Genomic DNA, 19,789 nt, shown 5'->3' with positions numbered 1-19,789 from the left:
TTGCTAGCGCAACAAGACAGAGACCCTGAGGCCGGCGGGGCTCCTTCAGCCCTTGGAGGTGCCGTCTCAGGTTTGGGCAGATATCTCCTTGGACTTCATCGAGGGCCTTCCCAAGGTGGGGGCCAAGTCGGTCATCCTCACGGTGGTCGATCGCTTCTCTAAGTACGCCCACTTCATCGCGCTTAGCCATCCATACACGGCGGCATCCGTGGCCCGGGCCTTCTTCGACGGCATAGTCCGTCTACACGGGTTCCCGACATCGATCGTCAGTGATCGGGACCCAGTCTTCACGGGCCATGTCTGGCGCGACCTCTTCAGGATGGCGGGTGTCCAGCTCCGCCTGAGTACAGCGTTCCATCCTCAGACGGACGGTCAGTCTGAGGTGGTTAACAAAGTCATTGCCATGTATTTGCGTTGTGTGACAGGTGATCGGCCTCGCGCTTGGGTGGACTGGCTCTCTTGGGCGGAGTACTGCTACAACACTTCTTATCACTCCGCCCTGCGCGCGACGCCATTTGAGGTGGTCTATGGTCGACCACCCCCGCCTATAATTCCGGTCGACCCGGAGACGGCTCGAACGGCGGTCGCGGGTGACCTTATCCGCTCTCGTGATGAGATGCTGGCTGAGGTCCGTCAGCGTCTCCTTCAGGCCCAGCAGACGGCCAAGCACTACTACGACGATCATCATCGCGAGGCGGAGTTCGCAGTGGGTGACTGGGTGTGGCTGCGTCCTCTCCACCGCTCTACGCAGTCACTGGACCCGCGCGCGAAGCGCAAGCTTGGCCCTCGCTACGCCGGGCCCTTCCCTGTCGTGGAGCGCATTGGGAATGTGGCCTATCGTCTTCAGCTTCCAGCCCGCGCCCGCATCCACGACGTGTTCCATGTGGGGCTGCTCAAGCCTTTCCGTGGCGAGCCACCGGCGGCTCCTCCGGCGCTTCCTCCAACCGCCGATGGTCGCATTCTTCCAGAGCCAGCAAAGGTGTTGCAGCTCCAGCTCCGTCGTGGCGTCTGGTTCGTCCTAATTCAGTGGGCGGGCCTTCCAGAGGAGGAGGCTACTTGGGAGCAGCGTGAGGATTTCCGTCACCACTATCCAGACTTTCAGCTCGAGGACGAGCTGTTTGTGCAGGCGGGGAGAGATGTTATGACCGGCTTGGTCTATTCTAGGAAGAGGCCCACCGGGCATTAGTATTAGGGGCTTGGCCCCTAAGTTATCTTAGGAAAGTTATGTTAGGCTAAAGTTATAAATACTCATGTAAGACATCGTTTTGAGGCAAGCAATAAAGACTATTATTATCTTTTGTTGCCCGGCTCCTAGAGGAGCCGGAAACCCTAGCCGCTGCAGTCAAGCCGCCGCCGCCTTCAACCCAAGCCGCGACGGCGCCCTGCCGCCGGCGCGCCTGTTCCTCGCCGTGTCCACTCCCTTCTTGCCCCTACAACCTACGCAGTAGAGCCGGTAGGAACCCTAGTCCTACCACCGCATTTCACCAACCCTTATTTTTTTTTAATCAATTGCTCCTCATGTTGTTCTTCTCGTGACGGTTCATGCAACCATAGTAGTATGCGAAAATTGACCAAAGTGCAGTGACGCCATGGCACCTGAAGCACCTCGACGGGCGTGAGCCCCCACCGGCACCCACCACAGCTCTACATCTAGAACCATCCAACGAGCACCAATGAAGAGATTACACGCGTGCAATTCTCGTGGAACCTAAAAACTGTAGAAACTACTAAGAGCATTCATATCCAAGCGCCTATTATTAGACGCGGAAATGAACAAATTAACTACTTAAAATATAGTGATTGACAAAAAACTACCATTTTAACGGTTTGCGTCCCACAGAAGTACCACTTTAAAAAAATGATCGAAAACTACTAATTTTTTTAATTTCATGACTAAAAATTACCACTTTCAGATAATGTCCAGTTTAGACAATTTAAACCTGTATATGATAGACGGGCATATCTGTCAGCGTCAACCTCCTCCTTCTTCCTCCTCTCTCTGTGGCATTTTCCCAAACACCTTGTGTGCCCACTTGCGCGCCATCTCCCCCGCCGTCCACCGGGCTCAGCAGGGAGGGCCCGGCGTCGCACCCCTGCCTCAGCCTGCTGCTGCGCTCGCCTCGCATGCTTGCGCTGGCTCCGCGTGCCCCGCCAACCTCTCGCAGTTCCCTCGCTTACCCGCGCCCCGCCGCTGGCTGCCGTGCTCCCCTGCTCTCCTTGCTGATGTGTGCTGCTGCTGCATCGCAGCCCGCCGCTGCGCCACCCGCGCGTGCCCCGCCGGTGACTGGCCGCACCTGCCGAGCCACGCCACCGTCGCCCGACCGCGCCGCAGCCGTCCCGCGCCGCTCCGCCCGCGATGCCTGCTGCTGCCGCTGCGGTCTGTTGCTGCTAGCCGCCGCCCGACGCCGGCGCTCGCCGCCGTCGCCCCGGGCCTCCAGCACCCCGCCGCGCGTAACAGACGCCCGGTTCTGCCGAGGCCGACGCAGCCGCCCCTGCCGGACGCCCTGTGAAGTTGATTTTGACGCCACGTTAGCGCTAACAGATGGGCCCCGCCTGTCATAAACACGTTTAAATTGTCTAAACTGGACATTATCTGAAAGTGATAGTTTTTAGTCACGAAATTAGAAAAAATTGGTAGTTTTCGGTCACTTTTTTGAAGTGGTAGGTCTGTGGGACGCAAACACCTAAAGTAGTAGTTTTTTGTCAATCACTCCAAAATATATTATATATTTGGTGACCCGTGTGAAGCATTTTGATCCTTGGCTTGAAGACACAACTCTAGCTTAAAAGTACCCAAGCCTACACCATATTATGCTAAAAGAGGGTTCAGTTACTTCTGTATTAGAGGCAAGTCCGCTGGATATTCAGTTACGGAAAAAGAATTTCCCTCTTTGAATTACAAAGCAACCAACACCGATCATATCATCATATATCAATTACTAGGGCGAGTAGTACAACGAGTCCAAAAGAAAAGAGAAAGAACAAAGAGGAAGAAACAAATGCCAACAACAGCAGCTCCACAAAGCGCGGATGGTCCGTCACCGCTGCGCCCTCCGAATTCGACTAACCACAGTCCAAGGCTCCAATCCGCTGCGTACCAAGCAGCACCTCCAAGAAGGAATGTGAAGCCGACAACGCTGCTGTCCGGACGTGTCCTTAGGATTTCCCCCGGCACACGGAGGGGAGTAGGGGATGGATACCACCGACACCCTCCAGAAGGAATGGTGACACCCGCAGGTGTCTCCGCATCGGAGTCGGAGAACCAGCAAGGATTTCTTCTGCACTCCAAACCCCACTGACCAACCAGGCCGGAGCCAACTAGCCAACTTGCCGTCCCCCAGCATGCACCACCGTGGTCGTAATGCCACCCATGCCACCTCACCGAGATCACCACCACGAGGCCAAGTGGAGTTGCCGGTTCGTCTTGCCTCTGATCGATCCACTATTTTTTTGCGACGATGTACGTGTGCGTTTGGGCAGTGTGTTCCTGGGCCAAGCTGCGGACTCGAGGAGAGGGTGGGCTACTAGGTTAGCCTCTGTTTCGGGCTTATAAATGCTTAACTAGCACGTTTATTGTATCAGTTTCCTTTTTTCTTATACTGGCACATTATATATACTATATATACCAAATTTTTTGCAAAACATAATGGGTATTCAGCTGAATACCTTTTTTTGCGGCCATCAACTGAATACCCTTGAATTGAGGTGAGCCCGTCCCTATGAAGTGTTGGGCTAAGTCCCTCCACATGGAGGTATGTTGGCAGCCCAACATCAGCCCATAAGTCCAAGACATGTAAGCCGTTGATCCTCGCTGCATCCAACGGTTGAGAGTGCCACTCCACCTCTGCTGGTGGCGGCTGCCATTCGTGAGAGTGAGAGTGAGAGCACACAAGAGAAAACACAACCTGAGAGAGAGGAAGAAGAAGAAACAGAGGTTCTGTCCAGATTTGCTGCATCTGACTAGACAGTGTTCAAGCTGATGGTTGGAGGCTCAAATGTGCTTGGATCGACCCCAAACTTGATGAGCTCGTTCCTTACTTTGAGTACTTCGATCTGGTTAGCTAGTTTGAGGATTGGGTCAGTGGAGCATCAGATTTGAGAGTGCTTTTGTCAGCTCTGACTGCTGCAGTTTCAGAACAAAGTAGTTTTGGGAGACGAACAGTTTGGGTAGGCAAATGATGTCCGATTGAGCTAAAATTTGGAGGGGATGTCAAAAACTCATGTGTCTACTTGTCTTCCAAATTCGGTGTTGTTTGGTTCAGCGGTTTAAGAGCAGTTTGCAAAACACTGAAGGGTACAGAAGCTGTGTAAACTCTGCTTTGCTGAAATCTTGCTTCTTGTGGTTGTTGTTGCTATTGCCGGTTGGCAACATGGAGAGTGTGTTGTAAATCTCTCTAGAGGTTCTAGAGCAGACTTTGTACTCATCATTCTCAGTGAAGTTGCGTGGACCGGACAGTCCACAGCCGTGGTCTTTTACTCCTCAAGTTGAGGAGGTTTTTCCATGTTAAATCATGTGTCTCTTGATCTTCTCTGCAGTACTGCCTTTGGCTCCAATCATAGCAGCTTCTAAAAAATCCTTGAGGTGGTAGGTCCAGCCGTGTGGATGAGAGACAACACTTCTAAAAATCTTGTCATTACGAACAGACCAAATGCCCCAGCAACTCACAATGAGAATAGTCAGACCAATGTCTCCCGGTAGCTGGTTTCATGATATACCGTGCTCGTCAAAGCTAGAAGTTCCTCTGGGGTCTATGGAAAAATTAGATCCCAGCATGAGAATGCAAATGGACAATCGCAGAGTATGGAAAATGGTTTCCTCTGTGTGGTCAGCACACATAGGGCAATTGTAACTTTCCAAGTGCATAAATTTCCTATGTAGGAGATTTCTTGTGTTGATTCTGTCACACAGGAGTAGCCAGAAGGAGATTTTATGCCTGAGTCTAACTGGGTTTTTCCATATAAGTTTGGAGATGAAATGAGTAGTGCTCTGCCCCATAAGGCACTTATACATTTTCATTGATGAGTACTGATTGGATCCCTAGCTATATCTCCATGTAACTCTTTGATCCAGCTGTTCTCTATTAGCAAGTAGCATACTGAGTTGATTAAGGGCCCGTTTAGATCGTCTCCAGCTTCTATCTTCATCATCTCCGCGCACGGAGTAGGCCCGAACGCCGCAGCTCCCAGAAGCTAGCTTCATGGAGCAGCGTTGCATCGCAGTGCAAAAACAAGAAGCAGCTCGAACCCGGCTCCCAAAAATCGGAGGAGAAGGAGTTGAGCATTATTACCAGATATGCCACCGCCAAGTGACCTCCGAGCAGCGTACCGGTTCGCTCGATCTATTCTTTCTCTCCCCGATACGTCCTCTCTCGGCGCCCTCACATAACTGGGCCATCAATAGCTTGCCCTGACACTAGCTGAAAGGGCCCAATCTAGCTTTCTGGCCTGGCAGCCCATGCTGACCGAGCTGGAGCTGCCTCGTGCGACCGAACGGATCGCTGGCTCCTCGCGGAAGCTGGCTGCAACTGGCTCCCGTAAGAAGCTGGCCTAAATGGAAGCCATCGAGCTTTCGAACACACCCTAAATTGCTGCAAATCTTGCTGTGATTGCACGGGAGATGCTGATCAACAATCCAACATTCAAAGTTAGAGATTGCTCTAGATTAGATAGATTTTTTTTCATATTATCACTAGGAGACTTCTGCTGAAATTTGTGATGGGCTTTAGGTCCATATAACAATTTTTAAAAATCTCTAAGGGCCCATGTGGGTTATATGGCACTAGGTGTAGTGGGAAGTTTAGTCCCACCCTACAAGTGGAGAAGGAGTTGGACCTTTTTATAAGGGTTTCTCTTCTACATGCTATTGGAGCTTGAGAAGAGAAGAGGCCCTCGCGCGCTCCTCCGCCGCACGCCACGCCACGCCGGGTTGCGGGAATGAGCCGAGCCGAGCTCACACCTACGTGTCTATTTTTGCCAGTCAGTAACTGTGAGTTTTCTGACAGCTGGGCAAACCTACCCCGCCCCTTTGGTTCTCGTATGGGTGAGGGGCGAATAGGTTTTTGGGCCAACAAGTGCCCAAACAAGTTTAGGAAGTCAAGACAGGACTCCAAGTCTGTCAACATGATTATGGGCAACAATGAGAATGGTGCATCTGGATATGGTAATTTACTTACTGTTTTTTCAGTGTTTCAGCCGACCGATTGGTGGGTGGATACAGGTGCAGGTGTTCATGTGTGTGCTGGCATTTCATTGTTCACTTCTTACCATGTCACAAGCCAAGGGTCCGTACTGATGAGGAATGGCGCGAGTGTTTCTGTTCATGGTGTTAGCACGGTCGATCTGAAGTTTACTTCAGAAAGGATCGTGCAACTGAAGAACATGCAACATGTTCCCACCATCAAGAAGAACCTCGTTAGTGGCTCCCTTCTATGTAGAGAAGGGTTTAACTTGGTCTTCGAGTCTAATAAATTAGTTGTTACTAAATATGGACTATTTGTTGGAAAAGGTTATGAGAGCGGAGGGATGTTCCGCCTTTCCCTCGCAGATTTTTGTAATAAAGTCGTGAACCATATTCATTTGAGTGTTAATGAATCTGAAGTTTGGCATTCACGTCTATGTCACATTAGTTTCGGTGTTATGACGCGGCTAGCTAAGTTGGATTTAATCCCGAGTTTCACTTTGGCCAAAGGTTCTAAATTCCTTTCATGTGTGCAAGCTAAGCAACCTCGCAAGCCTCACAAGGCTGCGGAGGAGAGACACTTGGCACCATTAGAACTCATACATGCTGATCTTTGTGAGATGAATGGTGTGTTGACTAAAGGTGGAAAGAAATACTTCATGACATTGATAGATGATTCTGCTAGATATTGCTATGTGTATCTATTAAATACTAAAGATGAGGCTCTACACTACTTTGAAATCTATAAGGCAAAATTTGAGAATCAACTTAAAAAGAAAATTAAACTAGTCCGATCAGATCGTGGTTGAGAGTACTTCTCGAGTGAGTTTGATTATTTTTCTGCGGAACATGACATTATTCATGAGAGCGTGCCTCCCTATTCACCCCAGTCAAACGGGGTTGCCGAGCGGAAAAATCATACTCTAACTGATTTGGTTAACGCCATGTTAGATACCTCGGGTTTAACCAAGGCCTTGTTGGGGGAGGCTATATTGAGGGCATGTCATGTCCTGAATAAAGTTCCGACAAAGGATAATGAGATCACTCCCTATGAGAAATGGGCAAAGAAAAGGACAACACTCTCGTACTTGTGTACTTGGGGCTGTTTGGCGAAAGTCAATGTGCCTATCCCCAAAAAGTGCAAGCTTGGACCAAAGACTGTGGACTGCATTGATTTTGGCTACGCTAAGAATAGTGTTGGCTTTAGATTTCTAGTAGTGAAATTTGAGGTACCTAACCATAAGGTCGGTACAATTATGGAGTCTAAGGATGCTACATTCTTCGAGGATATTTTTCCTATGAGAGAGATGCCAAGCACTTCTAGACAGGAATTTGAGGAGACTCCTGAGACTGCCATTATGAACAAACACATGATGAATATCCTGAGGAGGATGACGAGGAAACCCTTGGTAGGGGCAAGAGACAAAGGACTGCAAAGACCTTTGGTGATGATTTCTTTGCGTACCTCGTGGATGATACTCCCACTTATATTTCAGAAGTGTATGCCTCTCCAGAAGCTGACTACTCGAAGTATGCGGTCCGTAGCAAGATGGATTCCATCATGGCTAATGGTACATGGGAGATCACTGAGCGTCCCTACGGCTGCAAACCATTGGGATGTAAGTGGGTGTTCAAAAAGAAGCTTAGGCCCGATGGTATGATTAAAAAGTACAAGGCTAGGCTTGTGGCCAAGGGCTATGATTAGATAGAAGAGGAAGATTACTTTGATACTTATCCACGTGTGGCTAGACTGACCATCATTTGAGTATTACTCTCATTGGAGGCCTCACACCACTAGTAGAAAACAGAGCTTTAAAACCGGTTCGTAAGGGCCTTTAGTGCCGGTTCCATAACCAGCACTAATTGGTGGGCACTAAAGCCCCCCCCCCTTTAGTACCGGTTCGGCACGAACCGGTGCTAAAGTGCCACCACGTGGCGTGAGCTCGCGCCCTGGTATGGGGGACCTTTAGTACCGGTTGGTGTTACCAACCGGTACTAAAGGTTTTTTTTGAATGTTTTTTTGAAAATTTTGGAATTTTTTTTTGATTATTTTTTTTGATTTTTAATTTTCTGAATTATTTGGTGATTTAGTCTCTAATCACCTCTCTTAACTGCTCAAGTGTGGATCACTCATTCCAAATCATCTAACTTCCCAACCGGTCACCCATCCCTCTCACTACTCCAGCCTGAGCACGCTTAACTTTCGGGTTCTATTCTCCTTCGTTTCCAAGTCTGCACTTGTTGTTTTCACTGTTTGAGTTTAAAACTATTATTCTAAAAAAACAGTAATTATTTAGTAACACTAATATTTCTTGAATAAGTTTGACCATAGTTTGACCACAGTTTGACCATAGTTTGACCACGGTTTGACCATAGTTTGACCAGATTTGACCAAAATTCAAAAAATTGAAATAATTATTTAGTAACACTAATATTCTTGAATAATTATGTAGTAACATTAATACTTCTTGAATAAGTAGTTTGACCAGATTTAACAAAAAAATTTAAAAAAAACTTAAATTTGACCATATCTTTTTTTTCCTTTTGGAATTTGAGGATTCTAAAAAATTGCAAACAGGCCGTAGGCGGTCTCCATCGGATGCGTATTTTCGTGCTGAATTTTTTGATATATTATACGTTTTTTTCCGACATCGTATGCAAAAGTTATAACCGTTTTACATTTTTCCTACACTTTTTGCAAAACATGTCCAAATTTAAGTTTTCAAATTTTCCTAACTAGTAGATGTAGTAATATAACTACCTCTCGAAGGATTTTATTTTTTGAAGTTTTTATCATTTTCTTTTGATTTTTTCAGAACTGAAATGGCAACACACGCGCGGGGGGGGGGGGGGGGGGGGGGTAGAGTTTGAAAATTGCCCTATAGTGCCGGTTTGTGTCACAAATTGGTACTATAGGTCAGACCCCTTTAGTACCGGTTCGTGGCACAAACCGGTACTAAAGGTTAGCCCTTTAGTACCGGTTCGTGCCACGAACCGGTACTAAAGGTGATCGTGGGGCCCCAGCCTGACGCCAGCCTGCCATCACCCCTTTAGTACCGGTTCGTGGCACGAACCGGTACTAAAGGTTCAACACGAACCGGCATTAATGCATAGTCGTTCGAACCGGCACTAATGATACCATTAGCGCCGGCTCAAATTCAAACCAGCACTAATGTGCTTCACGTTTGACCATTTTTCTACTAGTGCACGGTCTTCTCGTCTACCAGATGGATGTTAAGACGGCTTTTCTGAATGAAGAGCTAAATGAGGAAATCTACATGCAACAGCCAGATGGCTTTGTGATAGATGATCAGGAAAGAATGGTGTGTAGGTTACTGAAATCTTTATATGGCCTGAAATAAGCACCTAAGCAATGGCATGATAAGTTTAATGCAACTCTGACATCTATTGGCTTCATTGTTAATGAAGCTGATAAATGTGTATACTATCGCCATGGTGGGGGCGAAGGAGTTATACTGTGCTTGTATGTTGATGACATACTGATATTCGGAACCAACCTCAAAGTCATTGAGGAGGTCAAGTCGTTTCTGTCTCAGAACTTTGATATGAAAGACCTCGGGGTGGCTCATGTTATCTTGAACATCAAGCTACTAAGAGGTGATGACGGTGGGATTACACTTCTACAATCACATTATGCTGGGAAGGTGTTGAGTTATTTTGGATATTCGAACTCCACTCCATCTCAAACACCATATGATCCTAGCATGTTGATTCGAAAATTCAAAGGCATGGCTAAAGATCAACTGAGATACTCTCAAATTCTTGGTTCACTTATGTACCTAGCGAACGCAACGAGGCCTAACATCGCATTTGTGGTGAGCAAACTGAGCCGATTTGTTTCCAAACCGGGTGATCGACATTGGCATGCTGTTGAGAGAGTTATGCGCTATCTGAAAGGCACTATGAACTATGGACTTCACTATACCGGATACTCGTCGGTACTTTAAGGCTATAGTGATGCGAATTGGATCTCTGATGTTGATGAGATGAAGGCCATAACTGGGTATATATTTACTCTTGGAGGTAGCGCTATTTCCTGAAAGTCTTGCAAGCAAACGATCTTAATGAGATCAACAGTGACACAGAATTAACAGCATTAGACACATCTGGTGTCGAAGCAGGATGGCTTCGAGATCTTTTGATGGAACTTGCCATTGGTTGATAAACCGGTTCCAGCTATCCTTATGAACTGTGACAATCAGACTGTCATCACCAAGGTGAAGAGTTCAAAGGACAACATGAAGTCCAACAGACGCATAAGAATGAGATTAAAAGCTGTCAGAAAATTAAGAAACTCCGGAGTGATAGCGTTGGAGTATGTCCACACGGCTGAGAATCTAGCAGATCCCTTTACTAAAGGGCTATCACGTGTTGTGATAGATAATGCATCGAGGGATATGGGTATGAAACCCACATGAGTTGCCATGATGGTAACCCAACCTATGTGATCGGAGATCCCGTCAAGTAGGACCTGGAAAAACAAGCCAATGGTGAATTAAGGAGAGTAACTATACTAACCCACCCCGTTGGAGATGCAACACTCTCAATACTGTATGGTAGGGAGACTATGGCCTTAATGTGTTCCAAAGCTTATGTAAGCAAGATGCTATCCTACAGAGCGATCTTAGGAGGAACACACCTATGTGAGCCCGACTGCTGGTCACAGTCTATGAGATTGGCGTGATCTCTAGTAATCTTATGAATAGGCCAGGAGTGTGACTTATATGCTCCACCCGAGGGGTCAGCCTTCGGCAGTCCTAGTAATAGTAAGACATGTAGTGAAGCTTCTTTATGCCAAACTGGCAATTCAAGGCTTAGTCCATTGTTCAGCTGTGAACTGTAGCTACTTTCTCTAGGTGAAGCTCAACCTTAACAGGTCTTCACTGAAACGCTGGTATATCGAAATAACAATTGGAATAGAGGACACAATGGACCCTCGAGATCTGGTGGGGGATTGCTGAAATTTGGGATGGGCTTTAGGCCCATATAGCAATTTCTGAAAATCTCTAAGGGCCCATGTGGGTTTTATGGTATTAGGTGTAGTGGGAAATTTAGTCCCACCCTGCTAGTGAAGAAAGAGTTGGGCCTCTTTATAAGGGTTTCTCTTCTACATGCCATTGGAGTTTGAGAAGAGAAGAGGCCCTCGCGCGCTCCTCCTTTGCCGCATGCCACGCCTCGCCTCTTCGCGCCGCGGGAATGAGCCGAGCCGAGTTCACACCTACGCGCTTATTTTTGCCAGTCAGTAACGAAGAGTTTTCTGACAACTGGGCCACAATCTGAGACGTCGGATCATGGGTTGTCACACGTCTCTTCACGTGGCTGGATCTATATAAGTATGAGGTGTCTCCTAACCCTAGCCGTCACGAACAGATCACATCCGCTTCACGCGCATGCCCACCGTCGTTGCTTTGCTGCTGCCGCCGCCGATGATTCCATCCCATCCGCAGCGTAGACGGTCGACAGGAGAGCAGGTCTCCGAAACCCCGCCCCTCTGGTTCCTATACGAGTGAGGGCCGAATAGGTTTTTGGGAAGCGGCCACGCGATTGCTCGCCTCCGATTCTCTACTTCCTCTACGTCAGCGTCGCCTTCATCATCATCATGTCTCAGTCCGACGCCGACCATGTCGCCGCCGAGAAACTCGAGGCCGACAAGAAGGCCGAAGAGGATGCTGCTGCCACCGCCGCCGCCGCGGCTTCTGCATGGCCTACTGGAGGATATAACACGTTTATCCCTCTCCTAATTATTTCCGTATTAACAGTACTAGGATTATGTGTAGATCTGTCTATTGTTTACGTAGTACGTACTTGTTTAGATCACTATCAGAATGTCGTTAATTCTATCAATGCCATGCTAGTCATCTATCTTTGAATTAAATTAGTCGAAAAATTGCCTATTTACTCAACAACTTCTTGTCCTCCAAATCTTGTTATATAGCCTCGCTGAATAATACACGTGGCAATTATCTCTCTCATCTAATCCTCAGACATGGTAGTAGTTGTAAGTTTCTGACCTAGCTTCGCCAAAACTTCCTTGCCATGCCGCCCCCGGGAAGGTTGATCTCGATGATCTTCACCGGGGGCCTCGCAACCCAAGCTAAGGTTCGTTTGCGTTGATTAGCTGTCCTAGAAAGTCTTTTTCTCAATCCATTCATCAAGATTTTTTTTCTCTTTCATTGATTGTTTGATTGGCCTTGTTTTTTTGATTTTCCGATCAAAGATCGGTTTGCATGGCCCGCCGCTCGTGAACCCTCACGCACCTCTACTCTGACGTCCGAGTCGATAACACTGGCCTCTTCATCAACCAGGCGGCCCCGCACAACACGCGTCAGCCAAGAATGGCCGTCGTCCTCGCATCCGTCCGCACATCGTTCTGCGCTGATCTTCGACGTCGCCGCGATCCGGTCAAGACTCCTCCACCAACCCCGCCTCCATGCAGCTCAGCTGCATGACGATGCTTCATGCAGGTCGGCGCGCCCATGCGCTGGTCCTTGCCTTGCATGGCGTGCCCACCTGCACCTCACGAGCGTCACGCACGAGCTCCGTAGGCCGCTTACGTTCTGCTGGCATGTCGATCTGCGCCGTGTGACCGCAGGCCTCTCCCACATCCTGTTCGGGCATTGCCTACGTGCAGCGTTGGCTGTCCGTGGATCCGTAAGCATCCGGACCGGCGCGTGTCCTCGGAGACCCGGTTGCATGCTGCTATACTCACTCTACGGCCGCCAGCCATGCGACAAGATTCGAGCAAGCTGAAGATCTGATTGTTCAAGGGGCTTCACGTAACACCCGTTATCAGCATGCGCCTACATGCACAAAAGCAATCAACCGAAGCTAGCTTCTAGTCCCCGGCCGGCGCACCAAAATCGTCGACCAGCTGCACTTCACCACCTACAGCCGAGCAACTACTACGACAGCGCCCACGATCGGACTGATCATCCGAGCCCGTGATCCACTACATCCGTGCCGCGCGACCGATCTAATCAGTTGTTTGCGCCTGTATTTGTAGGTTTCCTTGAATATAGTGCCACTTCACCGATCGAGCAATGGGTTACTGCTGCGTCGTCACATCAAACCGCAGCACCACCGGCTCGAGGTCTTCCTGCCGTTACCAACATGGGTGCTGCTGCTGCGCCCCTTCAGGCCTTAGCTGCGGACACGGTCCACCTTGTCGTCACCCGCGCGGTGAAGTCTCAAGTGGAGCCCGTCGCACCGCCACCTTAGGTGCAGGATCACCACCCTCCGCGCAATGTCTTCGTCACGTTGTTGAATTCCTCCTCGCCTACTTGGAGCATCTCCACTGCGCTTCTACATGCGACCAACGCAGCCCCTCTTGGGATACCTCTGGTTTCACAACGACCTCTTCGTCCAACACAGGCTTATTGCGAGCGTCATTGTCATCTTCTTCAATTACCTCGTCTATTCCAGCAACCGTGGACAATATCGGGATCTTCTACCACAAGCCGATTTATGCCGCAATCGTCTTGAAGGCCTCATCTGCTGGTCCCTCCGACATGGTGTACAGTTCGTACTGGTCCCCGCCTACACATGCCCAATGCTGGCAACACCGACATGTGCCTTCATCAATGACGTGTCACCGGGCTTGGCAAACCCGGTGCAGCGCCTCGTGAACAACTGCTTGGACAGCATCGTCTTCGACATCGACACCCTCCTTGATGACTGCCTCGATCACGTCATGTCTTCTTCCTGGTGCACCACTATGTCTCTGACTACAATGTGCTTCCTTGTGCTTGCGGCTTCATAACGGCTACCTGGACACCGGCCAACCCTGAATCGACATCAAGCACGACGTTCCTCGCACGGCTGCCCCGATCACGGCTACACCGCCCTAAGCTCTCGAAAACCTCGACCTCGACACAAAGGGCTATCACCTCACTTGAGAAACTTGTCGGTTTCTTCTACGGTCAATACGTTCACGACGCTCATCCTACGACTGCGGGGGGATGACAGTCCGTCAGCTTCTATTCTCTCCGCCCCCATGCTCATATTATATAAATTTAGTATTGTAGATGTTCATATTTTTTATATAAATATGGTCAAACTTTGTGTAGTTTGACTTTGATCAAATTTTATATGCAGAGTAAAAAGAAACGGAGTACTCACCCTTGAGGCTTGCTAATACACGCACTGCATTACGTGAATTATCTATTCCCTCTAATCCTCCTACACGTGCGATCAACACTGCTAGCAGTGACCTTGCGATTGTCGGCTGACCAGCTACACTTCAAGGGGTCTTCTAAAAGTTGTGATGATGCCCTATAAGGGTCTTGATGTTGTTTTTACACTGAGTTAGCATCAAGCAAATATTTTGGTAATTGGTACTCCCTTTGTATCAAAATATAATACGTTTTAATACACCGCTTGTATCAATGAAGATCTTATTTTTTTGAAAAGGGCGCTTTATTACTTAAAAGGTTTAAGTAACACCCGGCCTCTGCATAACTAAGATGTACATAGCCAACAAAGTCCTCATGACAAGCGAAAATAGAATAGGAAGGCGAAATACAAAGAAAATGTATATTTGTATAGCGCCTAAACCGTCGGTGGCCCAATACTAAGATCATGATGCCACCCATGTTGAGTAAAAGTATCCCTCGCCGTAGTCTCCAATCGTGTACACACCTCCGTAAACAGGTCTCGATTCTCCACTCGTTGTAGAGAGGATCATAAACGAAGCGTCCCAATACATCTGTAGATAACCTGCATAAGCGAAGTACCTTTATCGTTAAAAATATTATCATTTCTACATAGCCAAAGCGACCAAATCACGGCAACCGCTCCCACCCTAAGTAGAATTCTGAACCTGTGATCAATCCCATGTAACCAGTTGCCAAATATATTAGCAACACTACAAGCAGGGTACAAGCCAGAAGCTATTTGGATGACTGACCATATAGAACGAGCCAATTTACATTGAAAGAACAAATGTTTTATTGTCTCATCATTCGGACAAAATACACATTACGTACTTCCATGCCAATTTCTCTTAATAAGGTTATCTTTACTAAGAATGACTCCGCAACGAAGATACCATGCAAAGATTTTATTCTTAAAAGGTATCTTCATCTTTTAGATCTTCTTATTATTATCAACTGGCACGTCAGACTAGATCAAAACTCTATACATAGACTCCACTAAGAATTGTCCATTCCCATGTAGGTTCCAATGAAATAAATCAGACCCCTGTGACAACTGTATCGTGGATAATCGTTGAAGTAGTATGTTCCAAGATTGGAGTCTAGGTCCAATTAAATCCCTTCTGAACGTCACATTGGGCGGAAATGATTCCAATCACTTATTTGGGTATACCGATATATTATCGAAGACTCACAAATGCTGAATGGAAACACGTCGAGGAGAGACTACAAAAAAGGCTTAGCAGTTGGAAAGGTAAACTGCTATCTCTGGGTGGGAGGTTGGTCCTCATAAATTCGGTACTAAGTAACATGGTACTGTATATGATTTCCTTCTTCCAATTGCCGAAAGGAGTTTTACATAGATTGGATTACTTCCGATCAAGATTCTTTTGGTAAGGAGATAGCAAGAGAAAGAAATATCGACTGGCTAAATGGAGTGTGGTTTGCCATCCCAAGGACCAAGGCGGATTGGGAATTCATGACCTTGAGGTTAAGAATAGGGCCCTCCTTGGCAAATGGTTATTTAAGTTGTTGACCGAAGATGGTGTATGGCAAACCCTCCTTAGGAGAAAATATGTGGGTTGAAAGGCGATATCCCAAGTATACTGGAAGCCTGGGGACTCTCATTTTTGGGCGGGATTAATGGCAACGAAGAAATATTTCTTCGGCTATGGGTCCTTCTCAATTAAGAATGGTTCGGAAATTAGATTCTAGGAGGATAAGTGGTTAGGTAATGCTACTCTCCGGAAACAATATCCAGCTCTATACAATATTATACGTCATAAGGGTGATACTATTGCCAATGAAGATCTTATATATTCATACAGAGGGAGTAGCTAATATTTTGTGGTTCCTTCTCCTGCTTGAATAAGCCAAACAATAGCATCAAACAAATCAGGCCTGTAGCTTCTCTACACATCGGGACGATAGTTGCCCATGATTCTAGAATCTCTTGTCCGCACCATTTTTGTTGAGCACCACGGCATTATTGGACCTGAAAATCAGCTCCCTTCTTCTTTCTCTTGGCTACCTCACGCAATAACTCAGACCACTAACACATGACTCGCTAGCACACGCACCCATGCAACTAACCAACTTGTGCATGCATCTGATTCAGCCTATTCTTATGGCTATCACTGGTGCTGGACGTTGGCTCTAGCCTCACTTGCCCCTTGCCAATTCTCACAACCTTGCTACATCGCACGTCGACATAGCTTCACACCTTGCACTTCCCATTGCATGGCAGCCTGGCGTCTCGCCTCCTTCGCATGCACACAGCTGAAGTTTCACCGGCTAGCTACAGTCCTAGACCTCGTGAACTAATGCAGGACAAAAACAAACTAATATGCAGATACATGATCAAGATTAAACATAACACACATCACCGAGTAATGGTGCAACGTAGATGCATGGCAACATTGCACATAACTTCAGGTTGTGCTATTCCTAATGACTACCAAATCGAACATATTTGTGATGTTGTGTGACTTTATCAGCATAAAATTAGGGAAATTGTTTTGACACTTGAGTAGTACTGTAACCATTGTGGCTAGCTCACTTGGGGTAAATGGCCTACATCACTACCGGAATCGCACCCTATGCCGACGGCCAGAGCCGTCGGCATAGCCCTGAATGGCCGTCGGGACAGGCCTATGCCGACGGCCCCCGTCGGCATAGGGCCGTCGGCAAAATATCCGTCGGCGTAGCCAGAAAGGCCGTCGGCATAGAAAGGCCGTCGGCATAAGACCTATCCCGACGGTGTCCGTACATCTATGCCGACGGCCAAGGCCGTCGGCAACGTTATCGCCTAACGGCGGCCGCCGTCAAGTCTGCCCAACGACTTGTCTCCACGTGGCACCCCTATGCCGACGGCCTAGCCGTCGGCTTAGTAGAAAACTGTGCCGACGGCTAGACCGTCGGCATAGATGTGCCACGTGCCGACCGTCCGCTGCTCGTGGGCCAGGGCTATGCCGACGGCCCATCCGTCGGCATAGTCTGAGATTAAGCCGACGGCCAGGCCGTCGGCATAGTACTTCAAACAGAGATCCCAGTTGCTGACACGTGGGCACCTATGCCGACGGCCGGACCGTCGGCTTAATTTCAAACTATGCCGACGGCTGGGCCGTCGGCATAGGTGCCCACGTGTCAGCAACTGGGAGCTGACGCTGGCCCTATGCCGACGGCCTAGCCGTCGGCATAGTTTGCTTTTAATTTTTTTTTCTTTTTTCTGTTTGTTTTCAAATCAGTTCAATTCAGATAACATCACATATATAACAGCACATATCATCAGCACATATCAGCAGCACATATCAACGAACGTAAGCATAAGCATCATGACAACAATAGATCATCATCACACAAGCATAAGCATATCAACGAATGTAAGCATAAGCATCATCACACAAGTCAGCTAAATGATCATCAGCACACACAAGTCATCTCAAGCATCATCATCACATCTCAAGCATCATCGAGCACCGCGGAGGTCGTCACCGCCAAGACGGCCAAAGTCCAGGTCATCAGTGCTAGCGGCAGTGCTACCGCCTCCGCCTCCGAGGATCGGAGTGGTCGGGCTCCGTGTCTCCGGAGTGCTGCGAAGACCACCGCCAACGGTAGATCCACCTGTTCCCTGCATGTTGAAAAGACATGCACGGGATCTATGACTGTGTTGAAAGGCATGACATGCTTTGGGTGAATAGATTGGGGATGAACTAACCGGCGAGGGGCCAGCGTTCTGTGCCACAAACTCCTCAAAGCTCATTAGCATTGGTTGTGCTGGAGGGCATTGTGCTGTAGGGAACTGAGGACACCTGCCGGCCGCCATATCCTGAAAAGCCTGCTGCATCTGGCTATCCCTCTGCACTTGGTGTTCATAAAGCCTCTGATGCCACGCCATGGTCTCCTGGCGTGTGTACTCCATGTAGGCCTACGGTATGACATGATGGAACTCATAAAACTACTAAATGCGGAAAATGAAGTGAGAAATGAAGATAAGAGGGAAAATACTTACAGATTGTTGCTCCTGAAAGAGGGACTGTGTACTAGTCACTGGCTGGCTCGTGCGCTGGCTCAGGCTCGGGTCGATCCGACGAAGCTGTGTGTAGGAGATACTAGGAGTGATCACAGCATCGAGAACCGCATCCCGACCGTGCTCCTTGGGCCCCATCCTCACCACCGCCATGTCGTCCAGAGGCGCCGCAATGGGGTCAGGTGTGTCAGGATGTAACTCCAGATACGCTTCGGAGTAGGCCTTCTTCCTCCCTTCGGTCTTCTTGCCGTAGTACTTGGGCTCGCCAGGCTTGGGGTCCTTCCGCGTATGGGCGATCTCCCACGCCTGCATGTGTGAGAGCGGCCGCTTCAGTTTCTCCTCCTGCACCACCAAACAGAGGTTAGTCATACATAAGAAAGTGATGGTAAATAGAAGAAGAAGAATGTTTAATGGGGTTAGTCATACATTAACTGCCTTGTGGAGATAGTGGTTTCGGTTTCCCTGAGCATGTACTCCCTACGTCCCTCGGTTAGCCTTATTTTGGGTTCTCATAGCCGCCCAGGCTCCAGCCTCATCACACCAAAGATCCACCAATGCCGCCCAGGACTCGTCTTTTCCATAACACCAATTTGGACACACCTACATAATAAAAGCATAATGGCATGTAGGTGTGTCCAAATTGGTGTTATGGAAGCATAAAGCATAAAGCATAATGTACCACAAGGTAATGAAAGCATAATGAAAAATCTTTTATACTTACCGCCAAGAACTCGGGCCTCTCCAAGGTAATGCCCATCCTCCGCGCTTCTTCCTTGGTCATCTTCACACCAAGATAGTCGTGGTAGTATGTGGAGATGGCCACATAGCGCACCTCGTACTGCATCTGGCGGGCCTTCTTCTTGCTTTGGCGCAGCACGATCTGGTCCGCTCTAGCCCTGTGCTCCGGAAGAACTCGATAGAATTTCTACAATCATGCATGAAACAAGAATGGGAGAAGCCATGAGTTAAATCATTCATGAAACTAGAATGGACTTGTGCTTCTGAAGAGAACTCACCCAGAAAGTAGTGATCACGGCCTTGGCATGGGTCTCATGGTCCGCGTGGCGGGCCGCTTCCCAGTGGTCCCAGCTCGTGGCCAAAACCCGACGGTCCGGCTGCCTGACTGGATCAGGACAGTACAACCCCGGCCAATATAACTTCAGCAAGACGGTGATGAGGCCGTTGGGAATACGGACCCCTTTAGAATATATCCAGTTGCTGCAAAAGAATGAACTATTAGCATGTGACAAGAAAAATAAATAACAACCGGAATAAGCATGTGACAAGCAACATAATGAACCACTTACTCTTTTCCCGTGGGCTCAATGAGCCACTTCTGCTCCTCAGTAGCAGGAACCTGCTTTGGTAGCTTTGCGTTGCCACGCAGCCACCCCTTCGTGTCAACCCCCT

The 19,789-nt window shown here is 48.3% G+C and overlaps 1 protein-coding gene across 1 annotated transcript; it reads right to left on the bottom strand.

Moving 5' to 3' along the window:
* Positions 1–17,236: 17,236 nt before the first annotated feature.
* LOC147961670 (uncharacterized) lies at positions 17,237–19,193 on the bottom strand. The gene is made up of 4 exons (XM_087533895.1): positions 18,806–19,193; positions 18,362–18,721; positions 18,068–18,277; positions 17,237–17,383 (listed from the first exon to the last, which is right to left on the bottom strand). The coding sequence occupies exons 2-4, from the start codon at positions 18,689–18,691 to the stop codon at positions 17,237–17,239; spliced, it is 687 nt and encodes a 228-aa protein (XP_087390021.1). The 5' UTR covers positions 18,692–18,721; positions 18,806–19,193.
* Positions 19,194–19,789: the final 596 nt, after the last annotated feature.

Source organism: Triticum urartu, chromosome 7A (genome assembly GCF_056163025.1).
Source record: "Triticum urartu cultivar PI428250 chromosome 7A, HENAU_Tu73, whole genome shotgun sequence".
Taxonomy (NCBI): Eukaryota; Viridiplantae; Streptophyta; class Magnoliopsida; order Poales; family Poaceae; genus Triticum; species Triticum urartu.
This window is presented reverse-complemented; position numbering and strand designations above follow the sequence as displayed.

Coding starts and splice junctions, on each gene's coding strand:
- LOC147961670 (XM_087533895.1), bottom strand. CDS start 18,691: ATGCAGGCGTGGGAGATCGCCCATACGCGGAAGGACCCCAAGCCTGGC. Junction 18,278..18,361: donor TCTTTCAGGAGCAACAATCT/GTAAGTATTTTC, acceptor GTCATACCGTAG/GCCTACATGGAGTACACACG. Junction 17,384..18,067: donor AGAACGCTGGCCCCTCGCCG/GTTAGTTCATCC, acceptor CTCTGTTTGAAG/TACTATGCCGACGGCCTGGC.